The following is a 19,431-nucleotide window of genomic DNA, read 5'->3' as shown; positions in this document are numbered from 1 at the left end:
CATTCAGAGAGTTTTAATATCATTGCTGGTGGAGTTTGTCACCGTCATGTTAATGGCTGCTGAATGATGAAGGTAGTGGTTACTGAAGGTTGGGATGGCTGTGGAAATTTCTTAAAATAACAATGAGTTTCACTGCAAATGAGTTTTGTTTGATTGAGTCAACAAACCATGAATCCCAAAAATCTTTCACAAAGATTCTGTTTGATAGCATTTTACCCACAGTGAACCTTCTTTCAAAACTGGAGTCAATCCTCTTAAAATCTGCTAGAGCTTTATCTACCAATTGTATTCACTATTCTAAATCCTTTATTGTCATTTCAATAATCTTCATAGTATGTTTACCAGGAGTAGGTTCTGTCTTAAGAGCCACTTTCTTTGTTCTTCCATAAAAAGCAACTCCTCATATGTTAAAATCTGATCATGAGATTATGGCAATTCAATCACATCTTCAGGCTCCATTCTGGCTTTCCTTCTCTTGCTATTTCCACCACATCTGTAGTGACTTACAAAACTGGACTCTTGAACCCCTCAGTCATTCATGAGAGTTAAAATCAACTTCTTTCCAAACTCTTATCAATATCAATATTTTAATATCTTAATTACAAATGTTCTTAATGGCATCTGAGGGGGGTGAATTCTTTTGAGGTTTTCAGTTTACTTTGCCCAGATCCATCAAAGAAACCCCTATTTATAGTAGCTACAGCCTTACAAAAATACATTTTTTAAATAATAAGATTTGAAAGTCTAAACTACTCCTTGATCCATGTGCTGAAAAATGGATGTTATGTTTGCAGGCATGAAAATGTAAATCTTGGATGTCTCCATCAGAGCTCTTGGATGACCAGGTGCATTGTTAATGAGCAGTCATATTTGGAAAGGCATATTCTTTTTTTTCCTGAATATCAGGTCCCAAGAGTAGGTTTAAAATATTCAGAAAACCATGTTGCAAACAGATGTGCTGTCATACAGCCTTTGCTGTTCTACTTAGAGAACATAAGCAGAGTAGATTTAGCATAATTCTTAAGGGCTACAGGTTTTTCAGAATGGTAAATGAGCTTTTTCTTTATTCATTCTCCATCGATGGACAATAAGATTGTTTCCATATCTTAGATTTTGTATATAATTCTGCAATGGAAGAATGAGAGACTTTTACATGAAATAAAGGAAAACGTAATGAAAGAGAAACATAGTTTATATTCATGGATTAGAGGACTATAATATCATTAAGATGGCAATATTCCTCAAGTGATCTACAGATGCCCTGCAATCCCTTTGAAGCTATCAATAGCCTTTGTTTGTTTCTTTGTTTTGTTTCATTTTATTTTTGTTAGAGGGAAAGTTGTTCCTAAAATTTATATAGCACTCATGGAACCCTGAACAAAAATAATACAAATTTTACACAAAGTCTTCCAGAAAATTGAGAGAATACTACACAATCAATTATATGAAGACAGCATTGCCTAAATGCCAAGTCACATTATACGCAGAAAAAAAAAAAATATATATATATACATATATATGTGTGTATATATATATATGTCAAATATCCCTTTTGAATCCACACTCAAAGATGTTACACAGAATACAAGTAAACAAAAAAACCATCAATGTTTCTTAAAAAATAATTGGCCATTGTGATGTGGAATTTATTCCAGGAATAAAGGGCTGATTGAGCATTTAAAAATCAGTGTAATTCACTAAGTTAACAGAATGAAGGAGTATCACAAGTCTATTTGAATTAATGTAAAATTATTTGATAAATTTCAATTTATAGTTGTGATTTAAAGACTTTAATAAATGAAAATAAAAAAGTATTCCACTTTTACCATGTCATTCTATGTTTTCAATAAAATTCCAATAACAATCTCAACAGTATTTTTTTAAAGAAATTAACAATTCCATTCTGATTTATATAGAAATACACAAATTCAAAGGAATCTCAAAGATTCACACACACACACACACAGTGTAGTTTGGATGCTTACTCTATTGAAATTCAAGAATTGCTATTAAGCTTCCATAATCAATGCTGTGTGGTATTGGCACAAAGTTAAACACTGAGACTTGAAACCAATAGAATGCACAGAAATAGGCTTAATTACATGAATTTTTACAAAGATGTCAAGTAATTCAGTGGGGAAAATATAGACTTTTCCACAAATTATACCGGATCTATGAGGGGAAAAAAAAGTCTAAACCACAAACTCATCTCATACCATACACAAAAATGAACTCAAAATAAGTGTGAGGTCACATGTTGAAGCTAAATCTTTAGAAATTGACCTCGGGAGGAGACCAATATTTATTAGATACAAAATAATCATAAACCTTAAGAACAAATTTAAAATTGGAATTTGTCAAAGTTTTAAAATTCAGTGCTTATCGGGTAACACCATTAGTAAAAATGAAGAGGCAATCCACAGATCAGGTGAACATTTTGTAGATATACATAACATCTATACGACAAACACCTGTATTATATGTAAAAAACATTTAAAACTTAGTAATAAGAAAACTAGAACCCTTACGTTTAAATTATGCAAAGGACTTGAGCAAAAGTATACAAAAGTCTAACAATAACATGAAAAACAAAATCTCACCACCATTAGTCATCAGGGAAAGCAAATTAAAACCACAATAATACATCACCACAGGTCTCCTAGAGTTACTCAAAGGAAGCAACAGTACTAAGTGACAAAGTTGTAGAACAATTGGGAATCATCTTGTGTTTTGGTCTGCCTCCACAATTTTAATGGTGCCTTGTATTCTATGCTGAACAAACCATGAATCCCAAAAATAACTAGTTCGGAGCTTCTTAGAGTTTGTTTTTACTTCGTGTCTCCTAGTGATTGTGAAAACAAACAAACAAAAACAGCTTTTGGAGTCAAGAACCTTAAAATTCTAGCCATTGATTTCATGCCCTCACTGCTCTAGCTCTCAAGCAATCTGTAGCAGGTTCCAGAGAAGTTGTATTATTGTTGAGGAGGCAGAAGTTCTCTCTGTGACATGAATCAATAGGTTAGCTACATCACAGGTCACCACACTGGAATTATGCCATTTTTCTACTTGCCTAACATTCTGCATTCTTAGAAGCTCAGGTCCATTTAGAGAAAGGATATTCCTATGTGTTTGGATTCCAAGTATGGGGAATGCAACTCCCTATTCAAAACTGGATGTTTGTTAAACATCTCTCTTCAGCATGGTTTCTAAGACAAATCATTTCTGTCAGAGGAGATAATTAATTCATGGGGGAAAAAGTAACAACACCATGACAAGGTCCTTGAACCTATGGAAAACTCTTTAAATATGCATGCACTGTAAGGTGAATATGATTTTTGTTGATTCCATTTGCAGAGCAAGATTCATATGCTCAGAATGACTCATTTGAATGTGCTTACTCCATATATCTTGCTTCTTGCCTATGGGACCAGAGCCATCTGTAGATGATGCCTCCATATTTTTTCTAAAATAATCCATTCTAAATTGAAATCCCAAGTGTTCTGTAAAAACTTTTTGAGGCTTTAGGCTAGAAGGGAAGCTTTTGATTGATAAAAACACGTCCTTAAAAACTTGATTTGGTATCAAATTATTTGACCAGTCTCTTACTGGGTATGTCTTATCTTTCATATTGAAAGTTACCTATCTGAGAGGAGGTCAGTTTGAAGATGGGATTATTTCTGAACACCTCCAAACATCATTAAGATCTTCTAAGTCTGTAAGGTAAGTGTTCAAAATGGCTGATGCATCTTAAATATTGTTGCCTCCCATATATATTAATCATTGTTTCAGTCCCTTCAAATATAGTATTCAAGTATTCCATCCTCACCCCATTTCTTCAAAGGATAGTTGGTAAATATCATTCACCTAAGCTGACAGAAAAAAATTTGATACTCAAGGAATTGAAGCCAATTATTGGACCCTGCTCTTTGTCAGCAAACAGCATGCTTTTGTAATGAGACAGCTAGTTTATAATCTAGACGAATCATGAGAGTGAAAACACAATGGAAATACACTTCTCACATAGAAGAGGCATAGTATGAATAATAAAGGACACATAGCATCAGCTGTGTTATCCAAGCACGAATGGAGAATTCTTTTTTGTAACAAAGGCTACAGATAATTGTTGAGTCTGTGTGCCTTTTTTAAAAGTAAAATTGGAGAGGATTCTTCCTGAACTTCTTGCACAGTTAAGTGATTGTATAATTATCACTCAAAATGTCAATAATTACTATATCCTAGGTGCTTACACAGTTACAAAATAGATGAAAGTTCTCTGTGCATACAATACGGTGGTGATATGTTCAAGTAGGTTTCCTTAAACAATTCTCATGAAAATCTTTCATGTGGATATGATTAATCTTGCTTTATACATGAGGAAACAAGGATGTAATGTACTAGGAAGGTACTCCAGATAAAAGAAGATGTAAGTGGAAAAATACGAATTCTAATCTTGTCTTTTTGATTTTCAAACCAAAACACTTAACCACAGTGGAAATCCTTTTCAACATTTAACAGATGGTTTGAAAGCTTGACAGAAAATTAAAAATAAACATCCAAAAACCCAAAACCAAAAACCAAAAATCAAAAAAAACAGATGGTTTGCTTTGGAGATGGATTATAGTAGGGAGAACTAAGTCTGAGGGAGAAGTCAAGACAAAAAGAGCTTTCAATAAACATAGTACCACATTTTTTATTTTTATTTGACTTTTTCATTTTTTATTTTTTTTTACTTGATAGTTGGGAGTTCAAGCATTTCTGTGTGTGTGTGTGTGTATGTGTGTGTGTCTCCTAATGAAATTATGTTATAGACACTGGCCTCTAAAGTAGTAATAAAGTGATTACAATTATTGTGGTCATATGAGAAAAATATAATTAGTTCAATGTTGTTAATTATAACAATATAGTGCACAGGTAATAATTTGGAAGAAAACCTTGAAGAAGTATATTCTGAACTAATCTTAGTTCTTGCTCTTAATTAGCATCTTGATCTTGGCAGAATCTTTACCTCCTCTATGTTTCTATTACTTAAAATATAAAATAATTGTCAAAACAAGAGCTGGAATTATCTTACAGGTTTGTGGTGGGGATTAATTCAATAAACATCTGCAAAAACACTGAAGGCCACTAAATATTCACTTTTAGTAAACATTGTTCTTGTTACTCTTACCATCAACCTAATTCTCTGACACTGATTCCTCATCTCAAAATGGATGGAATAATACCAAACAAATGGGATGTTATCAGTATTTAATGAGATCCTATCTATACAACATTTGCTATCATACACAAACATATTAATCAATTATTAAACTCTCTCTCTCTTTCTCTCTCTCTATATATAATTAGCAAATATAATATTATTGTATATAAAAAATAAACATTATTAATTATTTTTATAGTAGCTTTTGTATACTTTACATACCGACAATCAACACCCTGTTAATACTATGTCAACTATAATAAATAATCTCTTAACTGGGGTTTCTATCTCTGGCTTCCAACCTCTTACTGAACCTTACCCCAATTCATCCAAGACACATGAAAATCTTTATTAAAATTTTACCCTTATTATCTCTTCCTCAAATTCCTCTTCACTTTTCCTTGTATATTCTCACTGTCTTCTCATGGTTTCCCATTTCTTAAGGATAAAGGAAAAATTCCTAACATTGCACTCACAGCTTTTACATCATAAACCACCTCCCTTTTCTTACTTAATGTATTCAATTGACTACTTCCTATTACATGACTAATCACCTCAGATGATGAAGTGTGCACAAATGATCTCCTGCCTGTGTGTTTACAAAGTTCCCTATGGCCATACTCAACAGAAATTTCAATGAGTAAATAATTTACATGATCATAAAGTATTCATAATTTATTTTCTATTTCAGAAAACCACATGAGAATCCACAATTCAATAGAATCTAGGTATGTATTACTTACTAGATGTAAAAGCTTAATACATTCAAGGTTACAGTAATAAAAAGTAATTTTTTTCAGGTAATGCAATTATTTATAATATGAAATAATGGAGAATAGAAACAACGTGACAGAGTTTGTTCTACTGGGGCTCACAGAGAATCTGAAGATGCAGAAAATCATATTTGTTGTCTTTTTGGTGATTTACATCATCTCTGAGGTAGGAAATATGCTCACCGTGATCACTATCACTGCCAGCCCATTATTGGGGTCTCCCATGTACTATTTCCTGGCCTATCTCTCTTTCATTGATGCCTGTTATACTTCTGTTATTACCCCTAAATTGATCATAGATTCACTCCGTGAAAAGAAGACCACCACATTCAATGCATGTATAATCCAAATCTTTGGAGAACATTTCTTTGGAGGTGCGGATATCATCCTACTTACTGTGATGGCCTATGACCGCTATGTGGCCATCTGCAAGCCATTGCACTACACGACCATCATGAATCGGCGTGTGTGTGGCCTGTTAATGGGAGTGGTGTGGGTGGGAGGCTTTCTTCATGGAGCCATACAGATCCTCTTTATCATCCCTTTACCCTTCTGTGGCCCTAATGTCATAGATCACTTTATGTGTGATCTGAACCCTTTGCTCAATCTTGCTTGCACTGATACCCATACTCTAGGGATCTTTGTTGCTGCCAACAGTGGTTTCATCTGTGTCTTCCTCTTCCTCCTCTTGGTCATCTCCTATGTGGTCATTCTGTACTCCCTAAGGAACCACAGCTTGGAGGCAAAGCGTAAAGCTCTCTCCACCTGTGTCTCCCACATCACAGTAGTTATCCTATTCTTTGTGCCCTGCATATTTGAGTACATGAGACCTGTAACTACTTTATCTATTGATAAAGCAGTCACAGTGTTCTACACTATGATAACACCGATGTTAAACCCCTTAATCTATACCTTAAGAAATGATCAGATGAAAAATGCCATTAGGATATTGTGTAGTAGAAAAGCTATTTCAAGTGAGAAATAAATATGCCTAGAGCTCAACACTGATTCAATAAAAACAAAGGTCAAAAGGACATTTTGGAATTTCTCAGAAAGGAATACCTACCAAATAAAGAAATAATAAACTACTATAAATGCTAACTTCTGAACTGACTAGAGCAGAAATGTGTGCAAGAAGGAAAAAAATTACCATAGCTTTTTACATATATACATACACATATATAGATAGATAGATAGATATGTATATATACAGCATGTAGTATTGGCATATATATATATATTCATATTCACTATGAATATTCACTATCTATATATTCACTATCTATAAAATCTAATATATTTTATTAAGAATTCTGCTCATTTTTATATAACAGTATTTATGATGACATGCTTCCTATAAAATTAGAGTATAAAATGACTATAGCATTGTAAAAGTGAAGAGCCCTTTAACCTATGAGGGGTAATGAAGATTACCCCAACTTTCCAAACTCCCTTGTAGATTTCAGAGTCATATTGTATTGTTCATGTTACCCATCTTAGGCTGCTAACCCATTACAATGAATCATGACTCAAATTAATGAACATCTTATTATCTGAGAGGAATTTCTATTAAATAAAGTCACACTCCATAGAGTACTTGAGTATTTGTTAAGAATCATTTCTACAAGTCAGCACAATGTCCAGGGCACAATAAATATTGAATGAGTGAATAATGGCATGAAGGAAGTTGAATAACGTCAAGAAAATTTAGACCAAAGACCTATTAGTGGAGACAAGGGACTTTTTTTCCTGCTTTTATCTGATTCAGACTCATATTTCGAGCGAGATTTCTTTGAGAAATGACAATTTTTTGAACTCCTGATTAAACTATGTATTTACAAAAATTGAAACTGAGATTCTCAATGAAGGAGCAAATATCTTACATTGATATTTTCCCTGCTTTCAGCAAGATTTCATCATCATACAAATGTGAGCTGTTTATGCCATTTTTCTCTGTTAACTAGATTATTTCTAGGTAACATTTCATTATGAAAAGTTTTAAAAAATAAGTGGTTCCATCTATACACAAAAAAACTTTAGGAAAAATATATTCCATTTATATATCTGTGTGTGTGTGTGTGTGTGTGTGTATAATATTCCCCATTCATTAATCAATAGATATTTCTAGCAGAAAATATATCAGACATATTGATGGTTGCTGGGTTTTCAGTGGTGAATAGAGTAGAACAAAGATCTTGCAATCAAAAAGCTTCAGATCCACTGAGAGATACCCAGTGGGGAGCAGAATATGATAAGACCATGTTATAAATGGGAAGGTAGTTGCAGCACAGGAGGACAATGAAAGCATGTTTGAGGGACACACAACAAAGACCAGGGTCAGGAAGTTTTCCTAGATGAAAACATCAAAAATGGGCACAAAGGAGGAAAGAGAATCATGAGAGTGAATAAACATGTGTTAGGATGAGAATATTCCTTTTGTTGCATAACAAAGACCAAGGGTGAAAAAGAGTATGCAGAAAACACAATCATTTCAATATGCTGTGGCTATTGGCTCTTCTATTCATTCAGTAATTTATTATTGAGCTTCTTCTATGTATTGGATTATAAGCTGAATCCTGAGCTCCTAAAAGTCTACATAGTAAGACATGAGACCAGAAAGTTAGTGACAGTGAAGATCAAGAAAATCTCATATCTGTGATAGAGCTGAATGCCAAGTATCATAGGGAATACATTGGAAGGGTCTTCATACCTTTTCATGGCCTGTAGCTCATTTCTATTGGCAATGAATAATACCCTACTGTCTGATGTTGCAGTTTATCTATCCTCATCTACTGAAAGACATCTTGGCTGCTTCCAGTTGTATGGACAATTGTGAATAAAGAAGCTGTTAAACACGTGTGTGCAGGGATTTTTGTAGATATAAGTTTTTAACTCCTTTGGGTAAATGCCAAGGAGTGGGATTGCTAAATTTTTTAAGTTCTGTAAAAAAAAAACTGACAAAGTGTTATCCTAACGGCGGCACCATTTTGCTTTCCCATCAGCAATGAATGAGAGTTCTTGTTCCATATCCTCACCAGCATCTGTTGGTGATGATGTCCCATATTTTGGCCATCCCGATGGATGTATTGCTAAAATACCTCCTTTGAGTCATTTCTTATTAAAAATGTTCAGATTAAGTAATTCAAGAAGGCCCGTGGACTTGAAGCCAATTGGTATAAACCTCACAATCAAAATATGACAGGTTCAGAATCTATGGCTTGCATGTTTGACCTGACATAAAGATACAGAGCCCCATCTATCACTGTGAATTCAAGATCAAAAGAGTGTGCTCTGGTCAACTTATAATGAATTCTACATACAACAAATGCTTATGTTAAGTTAGATGATTCCAAGGACATTGGGTCATTACCCAAAGTTACTGGGGTGTGAGCAATGGAATCAGAATTGTCTGTTAGAATACTGTTTCCTTTGTTCTTCAAGTCTAAGGACTCACATTTCACAAGTAAACCTATTACCATTCGGAGAGAAATGAATGCCAGTTTTTTGGGTGGGAAGGAGTGACATAACAATCACATCTTCCTACATGATAAGGTAGCAAAGATGGAATACAGAATCATCTCTGAAGAGACTGGACAGCTACTAAGGGAAAAAAGTAGAGGGGATGAGATTAAAAATGTTGGGTAAGGGGACCTGGGTGACTCAGTTATTAAGGGTTTGCCTTTGGCTCAAGTCATGATCCCAGCGTCCTGGGATCAAGCCCTGCATTAGGCTCCCTGCTTGGCCAGAAGCCTGCTTCTTCCTCTCCCGCTTCCCCTGCTTGTGTTCTCTCTCTTACTGTCTCTCTTGCTGACAAATAAATACATAAATACATATTTTTATAAATAAATACATACTTCATATGTATTTATTTTATATTTTATATTATTTTATTATATATTTTATATTATTAATTATTATTTTTATATTAATTATATTTATATTATTTATAATTATTAAAATTATTATATTATATTTATTTATTTTATATGTATTTTATATTATAAATAAATACATATTTTTTAAAAAATAAATAAAATAAAAATGGAGGGTAAACAACTGAGGTGAGTGGAAATCAATACATTTACCATGAAAATGTTCATTTCTGGGTACAGAATGGAACATAGAATCCAAGTTTTATGCATATTGACAGCTACTGTTGGGACATAATGAATCTGCAGAGTTTTGGTCAGAGATCTACGGAATCTCAAGAACACCTCAATTTTTCATTGATCCATTTATGATACCACATAACATAACCAGGAGAGAAATAGACTTTTAAAAACAATATTTTTAAGAGATGATACTATCTTCTTCCTTTACTGTACTGTTTTAGAGGATTATCACATTGTATTATTAGTAGTTTGTTCCCCCTTAGAAAGAATAGTATCCCACTGTATGGGTCTACCACATTTTTGTATACTTATTCACTAGCTGATGAACATTTGAATTGTGTCCATGTAAGGACCACAGTGAATTATGCTGCTGTAAACACTCATGGAGAAGACGTAGGGTAGACATAAATTATCATTTCTCTTGGCTTGATACCTAGGAGTGGAATTGCTGTGTTACAAGATAAGTGTATGTTAGCATTTTAGGAAACTGACAAAGGGTTTTCAAAAATAATGGTGCTATGTTACATTTCCACCAGCAATGTATGATCCCATTTCTCTGCAACCTCAACAACAACTGACATTTCAGTCATTTTTAAAAAATGTATTTATTATTTATTTATTTATAGGGAATAATTTCAGCATTTTTAAAGTTAAGGGTTTTTTTTCAAGTTTTTATTAAAATTCTAGTTAGTTAACATGCAGTGTAATATTAGTTTCAGGTGGAGAATTTAATGATCTAGCACTGATATTCAACACCTCCTGCTCTGGCTAATCTCAAGTGCAGTAACAATTAGATGGTAACAAATGTTTTATTGATGTAATAATGTATTTTGTGTTTGAACACAAGCTAAGGATTTACCTTTAAGCATTGGAATATTTTTTTGATAAATAGTGTTTGTGTTAACTTTATTTTTAATTCTCTAATTTTGATTTAGATTTCCTTTCACTTTTTATTAAAAATGTTTCTAAAGTAGCATATATTTGCAATTGAAAGTTACCCTCTTATTATTGTTTCATACCTTATCTGCATTGTCATTAGACACATTGCTCTGAATGATTCAGATATTTTGACACTTGTTGAGAATATACATGTGGCATAAAATAGAATAAATTATTTTAAATAACTCATACACAACAGCTGATTAATGTACTGTTTTTTATGTATCTGGCCGCTTCCAACACTACTGCATATTAGGTGCCTGGGTGGCTCAGTTGGTTAAATGTCTGCCTTCAGCTCAGGTCATGTTCCCAGGGTCCTGGGATCGAGCCTGCCATAGGTGTCCCTGCTCTGCGGGAAGCCTGCTTCTGCCTTTTCCTCTACCTGCCACTTCCCTTCTTGTGGTCTCTCCCTCTCTCCTTCAAATAAGTAAATAAAATAAATCTTTAAAAATTAAAAATAAAATAAAAAACAAATACAACTGCATTTTGACTATTCTATCTTTTTCATGCTTTCAGTTACAATTTTTTCATGCCCTAGGAGTTAGCTGTATGTTTTGTATAAAGCGCATATCAAGAGATGATGTACAGTCAACAAAAGACATGTTTTAAAATATTCAAAGCAACTGTACTCACAATATCCTTGCAAACGAAATGCCTGAATGTCTAGCAATGAAGGAATGGGTCAGTTGTCACATATCCATGCAGTGAGATACCCCAGATCAATGAAAATAATCAGGAAATAGATAAATCATAAAGAATAAGTCTCATGAACATACTGAGAAAAACAGACACTGAAGAGTAAAATCTGCATTACTGATTTTCTACAAATTCAAACACTTGATAGACTTCATCTGTTTTGTAGATAAAGATAGTGATTACTTTCCAATGGTAGTCATTTTAAGAAAGTATGAAGAGGCCTTCAGGTGTACTGGTAATTTGTGACTTTTTTTTTAAGATTTTATTTATTTATTTGGCAGACAGAGATCACAAGTAGGCAGAGAGGCAGGCAGAGAGATGAAAGGAAGCAGGCTCTCTGCTGAGCTCAGGTTGTGATGCCAGACTCCTGGGATGGAGCCCTGCATCTGGATCCCTGCTCAGTGGGGAGTCTGCTTCCCTTTCTCCCTCTATACTCTGCCACTTCTAATCCCCTGCTCCTGTTCCTGCTCATACATGTGCTCTCTCTCGCTCTCTGGATAAATAAATAAATAAATAAATAAAATATTTTAAAAAATGGATTCTACTCTAAATACTTATTCATTTGTACAATGATTTCTGTATGAACCAAGGAATGTTCTATCAGAAATTTAAATTAATCTTTTCATTTTAGATTATTATTATTTTTGTTTTTTAACATTACAACTTCTGAACTACCAAAGAATGTCTGTCATTGTGCAGTCTTGCCTCTAAGTACAATGTATTAAGAAAACTATCATTAAGGTATTTCCCTTTATAATTCACTGATTTATTTGCTTTCACTCAATTGTTTTTCATGACTGTTGCTCTACCATCTTAATATCTCTATGCCATCTTAATAACCCATAAAATTAACGAAGCTTCCAATTAATTTTGGTATGCAAGAACAAAGATTTGCTCAATGTTACTTTAATCCTATAGTCCTATTGCATCCATTCATTCCCCTCACAACAGTGATGGTCCACAAACTCCATGATTAGTCCCTGATATTCATTCATGTCTCCCTCTTTTCTTTCTCAGAGTTGAATAGCCAATACACTTCTTCAAATTAACAGTGTGCCTCCTTTGCTATTAATCATGTGCACCACACCTTTCTCATGGCTTTTTTCACCTCTGAATTTCTCAGAGTATAGATTAAGGGATCAAACATAGGAGCAATGATGTTGTAAAATAGAGCAAAAATATTTTGTCCTCAGGAAGAGTAGTAGGTGGCCTAAGGTAGACAAAGATTACAGTCCCAAAAAATAAGATGACCATAGTGATATGAGACCAACAGGTGGAGAGGGCTTTGCGTCTTCCCTCAGCTGAGAGATTTCTTAAAGTGAACAAAATCATTCCGTAAGAAACAAAAAAGACAATAAATGTTACTAAGGAAACCATACTTGAAAAGGCAACCACAAAGAACCTGGTGACGTAACTAGCAGTACAAGCCATCGTTAGCAAAGGAAACCTATCATAATAGTAGTGATCGATTTCATTAGGACCACAGAAGGGCAAAGCAATCACAGTGAAAAACAGAGGAAAGGCATGGATGGCCCCACCAGCCCAAGCAGCTAAGACCTAGGAGATGGCACCTTGTCCTGTTCATGATAATCACGTAGTGTTTAGGAGTGTGAGGATCATTGACCAATCTTCTACTTATGGCAACAGATACTCATCTTTGTTTATGAGGTAGAAACAATATTAATGTTTCAGATATACCTAATTACTAAAACAAGTTGATTTATAGGTAGCTATTTTCTCAGTAGACTGCGAATAATAAAAAATGTGGAAATCACTTGACCAATTCAAATCGGATTCTAAGCAGAAGAGACATAGCAATAGAATTTAAGTAGTTTCTCAGGATTGAAAAGTAACACACTATAAATGTTAAAAGATGGAAATCCTGTTTCAATCTGGGGCTGTCTTTCCTGGGAGAGCACTGATAGGGATGTCATGAAGGACCGTATGGAAAAACTGGTGATTCCTCCCCCTGAGCAAAAAACAGTATGCCAGTCGATGGGTTAACTGGCATTCTACCTGTCTTTTTGAGAATTCATGTAAGTAAAGAGGTACAGAACATTTAATATACACATGTATTCTAGGATTTGCTGATTCTAAAACATTTGAAATGATTTGCTTTCAGTTTTACAAAAATGCAAATTCCTCATCAGGATTCCTGCTTGTTTTCTGGATCATCATTGGAATTTCACCTCCAATAGCACAAAATGCCAGCCTGTATTCTGAGGAAAGTTACCCTATGATCAGTGCTATTAGGAGAGGTAAAGGGAAGAGGGAAAATCAGTTGAGGAGATTTGCTTTCATCAGACAACATAGTAATTCTGACAACTCCTCCCACAGAAAAACTGAAGGCACAATTGGTAAATAAAGAACTTAAGGCAACCACTGAGCAAGGGGTTGAAACAGCAGCAACACAGAAAGGGGTAGAGACGCTGAAGCATCTCAAATCAACTGACCAGTGTGATCATTGAACAAATGGCTTCATCACTTATGCTTCCTCTTCTTCATTTCACAACTAAGATATCATTACAAAAATCATAATTTTAGTGAGGAATACATGAGGTAATACAAAATAGCTAGTGACATGTATGGCTTGAAACTGTTATTTTTGTTTTATGGTCTTTCCTCACTGAGTGATTAGTTTAGGACCACAGATTGTCATGCGTGCACACACAATCAGTGGAAAAATAAAGGAAATGAAGAAGAACATTCATAACATGGGTTTAACAAGTATGATCATGATTAATTCCAATTCAAACAATTTGTTACTGAAACTCTGTTAATATGTTAATCAACCGGTCTTAGACTGTTCCTTAACACTAATCACTAGTCTATTTTTTTTCCTTACAGAAAGTTATGCAAATGCTTGCTTCTTGGTATTTCTCAATACAAACTATGTGTACATTTTGGATTATGCTATTTATGAAGGAAAAGAAACTGTCATATTTAAATCAAGGTTTTTCTTATACATTCAAACTTTCCTTAGTGTAACAGAATGTAGGGTGCTATAAACTTATCATGTTTGACTCAGATGAAAGTACTGTTTTAGGAAGGCAGATGTTTTGAAATATTAGAAATCTTTGTTATTGTACATGTTAAAGTATAAACTGGTCTTTTAAAAAATATTTCATTTATTTATTTGACAGAGAGAGAGAGAGTGAGAGAGAGAACAAGAAGGAGAGGAGCAGAGGGAGAGGGAGAAGCAGGCTCTCAGCAGAGCAGGGAGTCTGATACAGGACTCGATCCTAGGACCCTGGTACCATGACCTGAGCTTAAGCCAGACACTTTACCATCTGAGCCACACAGGCACCCAAACTGGTCTTTTTAAAATAGGAATATGGGGAATGCTTATATTGAAAAGTTGGAGAAACAATAAAATTCACTGCCTACCTGAAGATTGTTTATCTAACTCTACTGTTTTGCTCCACAAAAGGCAGAATTTTGCTTATAACAAATGTGTCATTGAAACTAAGGTATGCTAAAACGTTCTTAGAGTAATCAAATTCTCATATGCTGCAAAAGAAGTTAGATGCTTTAGAGTGAAATTATATGAAATAAATATTTTTTAAAAACCCACATAATTAGCCTACCACATGTGTAGTGGGACCCTTCCCAAACCAAGGTGACAAGGGTAATTCACTATCCATAAGGTCTAAGTGGCTGTCTGGTTAGATTTGGGACTGCATCAGGAAGCATTCTGTCCTCAGATACTCACTCTGCCAGTTTGTCTTTAGTACTAAACTCTGGAGTCATATGTGGAGAGAAACCTAGAATTCAAATAAATCCAGATGAATTCTCTGGAAATATATTCAACATGTCTTAAACTTTCTACAGTTTATAAGGGACGTGGCTTCCAATAGTCACCAAGACTCGGTGGTGCAAGAAGTGGATCTTCATCCCTCAGGAAAGCAGCCTGAGAATTTCAAAAGCTGATTTAGCTGCTTAATGATAGCTCAGAAGGAAAAAAAAAAAAAAAAGCAAAATGGGTTTTCATATTCCTGCAAAACCTAATACGAGTATATAGGTCCTAGGAATCCTCCCTTTATTTTATGCATATGCCTGAAGACAATTTGGTTCAGAGGAACAGAATACAAACTTATATGACAATGTGAAAATCTATAGGTCTTTGAAATCTTTATGTAATTATAACCCCAAAGACATTTCTAGACAGGTCTTGGCCAAAGAATTGCAAAGCCATTGTCACATTAACGTGCTTGGTGCTCTTAGGTATAAACTTTCTGCAGTTGCCTCTATGGGAAAAAATCGGGCCCTTTTCCCTGAAGACCTCAAAAGGCTATAGAGTGTGACTGCCCTGTGCTCCAGCTTTCTGAAGAATAGGAGGGAAATTGTAGCTTATAACAGCATCAGGTTAGTGTAGGAAAAGCTGAGATGAAGCAGGACAAGGAGCCAAGATGACTAGTTTCAGTCCTTTCTTAGGAAATTATCGAGATCTTTGGTGTGCAGGGCAGGTAGATAAATGAAATCAATGATTTGTGATATTTTATTGGTTTGATTTTAGTATTGATGAATGAGCTGCTGGAAAACAGTAGACAAAAAAAGAAGAAGAAAAAAGAAAGAAAGATATAAACAGCTCTTCATAATTTGGGAGGGAGGAAATGCACAAATAATGTGGAAAAATCAGACAAAGGAGCCAAGTACAGCAAAACCTTTAATGTGTTTCCCACCTGATTCTTTCTCTGTTCACTGACTAGTCACAGGTGGTTTAGACTCAGCCTCATCTGCCTGCACCAAAGCCAGTCCAGATTTCTCTTGCACATGCCAATTCATGCATTTGAGGTTTTCGCATGCAAGAAGGGTCAGGAAATCAAATTTTATAATATTTAATCTGTTTCAGATCAATCTACTCAGCCAAAGGATAACAAAAATCCTCTGAGAGATTGTTGGTGGGATTAAGCTCATTGTATTACTTAATGTTTATAATACTGCATATTTTGACACACGTATTATTAGCTTTATTATGTAGATAAAAACACAGAAGGTTTTAAAGGTTGAATTACTAGCTCAAATAGCCAGTAAACAACTGGAGCAAGAAAATGCTTTATTCTAGTTTCCTGCTTCCTTTGGAGCTTTAAATGTTTAATAACCCTAAGGAAATGAGAGATTCTAGCACTTCTTCTTAAAGGACATGATAACCCTGTGATTTAGAGCTTCTCTACACCAGAGTAATGTCCAATGTTGACCAAGTTGTGCTCCAGAGCTAGCCTGGACCAATCCATGCCAGAAGACAGAAAGTCATATCTCTATCTTTCTCCTGTACACACACGTGGAAAACCCTTAGAGAAGGATACCAGTTAATTCACATCTTCAACTGTTTAGTTCATCCCTTTCTGTATACTAGTTCTGCTGCATAGTTGTAATTATGGTGAAGTGCAAATCATAATTTTTTATGGACACTTTGTTTTTTTAGATATATGTATTTATTTAAGAAGGAGAGAGAGATAATGAGCATGGTGGAAGGGTAGAAGGAGAAGGAAAGAAATTTGCTGACTTCACCCTGAGTGCTGAGTCCAGCAAGGGTGCTCTATCTCAGGAACCTGAGGTCACCGGGATTGAGTCCAAACCTGGATTCCGATGCTCAACCAACTTCACCACCACCAAGGGGCTCCTCTTTGGGACACCCTCGTTCCACGTGTTTAGAAAATTTTTCTTGTAATCCAAGGTCATGAAGATCTTATGTTTTACACCAACATTTTTTAACTTTTACATTTCATACACACACACACACACACACACTCACACATATGAAATATGTAGCTGTAAGTCCGTATAGCTCTAAGTCCATTTTAAATAAATCTATATAGTTGTGATATATAGATTAAAGTTTTCTCTGCTTTTTTTGTTTTGTTTTGTTTTGTGCAGTAAAGATGTTCAATATTCCTACCCTCATTTTTTGCAAAAGATATTTTTTTCACCACTGAATTGACTGTAGACTTTTGCTGAGATTAGTGGACCATATATGTGTGGGTCTACTACTGGGCTCTCTAGTCTGCTTTGTTGGTTTTCTCAGGTATCTTTCTGAAAATACCACATCATTTTGAACACAGCAGTTTGGTAACATCACTGGAAATCAGATCATGTAAGTTCTCCAAATTTTTTCTCTTTTAATGTTGTGGCACCTAATTTAGGGCCCTCATATTTCCATATGAGTTTTAAAGCTGTTTGGAAAAGGTTTGAATATGTTCCTATAATTATGCTTGAGAAGGTGTGAATCTGGAAATGCCTTTGGGGAGAAATCACTTCTTAATAATGTTGAGACATCTGTCACAAACAGTATTTCTTCTCTATTTAAGGTGTTTATATTCTCTTAAGAAACGTTTTGCTTTCAGAGTACATTTTCCTTTTATCTCTCTATATTTATTCTTTTTTTTTAAGTATTTTTATTAACATAATGTACTATTATTCCCAGGAGTACCAGTCTGTGAATCGTCAGGCTTACACTTTCACAACACTCACCATAACACATACGCTCCCCAATGTCCATAACCCAACCACCCTCTCCATAAACTACATTTATTCTTAATTATTTTAAAATTTTAAGACATTACAAATGGATTTTTAAATTCAATTTCTGTTAGTTACTAGTACAAACTATGAAGTTGAACTGTGTATATATTGATGTTTTGTCTTGAAATTATGCTAAACTCACATTACAAAGTAGGAGAACTAAAATTGTCTGTACTCACGGTCAAATGATTACCTACACAAAAGTTCTAATGTAGTAGTGTTATACACACTTGCCTCCAAAGTAGTAATAAAACAATTTTAATTATTATAGTTATGTAAAAAAGAGATCACTAGTTCAGTGTTGTAAATTGTAACAATATAGAGCAAGGGTAAGAACTTCAAGGAAAATCATTAACTATTATAACCTGAAGGAATCTTCGTTCTGCCCTTAATTAGCATATTGATCTTGCCAGGATCTTTAACTGCTCTGTCTTTCTATTGCATAATGTATAAAATAAGTATAAAAACAATAGCAGGAATTATCTTACAGGTTTGTGGTGGGGATTAAATCAGCAAATGTCTGCAAACACATTCAGAGCCACTAAATATTCAATTTAATAAATATAGTTATCATTATTATTACCTTTAACCTAAGTCTCTGACACTGTTTTCTCATCTCACAATGCATGGAATAATGCCAGCCACAAAGGATATTATCGGTATTTCATGGGATCCTGTGCACAGAGCACTTGCTACTATGCCATAAATATAGCAATAGATACATAATACATAATACATACATATCTATATCTATCTATATCTATATATCTATATCTATCTATATCTATATCTACATCGATATATAATAACATTATTGTATTTAGACAAATGCATTATGATTATTTATGGTCACTTTCATATATGTTCTTTACAGAGCCCCCACCGATGCCCTGTAAGTCTTCTGCTAAGTATTATAAAGAACAGCCTAACTGGGGTTTCTTTCTCTGGCTTTTGTGCCCTGCCTAAACCTCACCCCACTTCATCCAAGGCACAAGTAGACTCTTATTCCTGCTTCCTCATATTCTTCTTCAGTTTTCCATCGATAGTCTCAATTTCTGCCATCATTCCCCTGTTCCTAAAAAAAAAAAGGGAAAATTCCTTAACCTTGCATTCATAGCTTTTACATCAGAAACTACCCTCCCTTTTCATACTTACCTGCCATTATGTGTAGGATCCACTACTTCATGTT

General features: G+C 34.5%; 1 protein-coding gene and 1 pseudogene across 1 annotated transcript; one reads left to right on the top strand and one right to left on the bottom strand.

Annotated features, from left to right (window-relative positions):
* The first annotated feature begins 6,028 nt into the window (after positions 1 to 6,028).
* On the top strand, positions 6,029 to 6,958 carry LOC116860410 (olfactory receptor 4C46-like). Its single transcript, XM_032846465.1, has one exon. It carries the CDS (start codon positions 6,029 to 6,031, stop codon positions 6,956 to 6,958), a length of 930 nt encoding a protein of 309 aa, XP_032702356.1.
* A 5,834-nt stretch (positions 6,959 to 12,792) lies between these two features.
* On the bottom strand, positions 12,793 to 19,404 carry LOC116860519 (annotated as a pseudogene).
* Between the last annotated feature and the right edge of the window lie 27 nt (positions 19,405 to 19,431).

The sequence above is a fragment of the Lontra canadensis genome, unplaced genomic scaffold (genome assembly GCF_010015895.1).
Source record: "Lontra canadensis isolate GAN:19392208 unplaced genomic scaffold, GSC_riverotter_1.0 scaffold176, whole genome shotgun sequence".
Taxonomy (NCBI): Eukaryota; Metazoa; Chordata; class Mammalia; order Carnivora; family Mustelidae; genus Lontra; species Lontra canadensis.
Note: the sequence above shows the minus strand (reverse complement) of the source record. Positions and strands in the feature narration are given on the sequence as shown.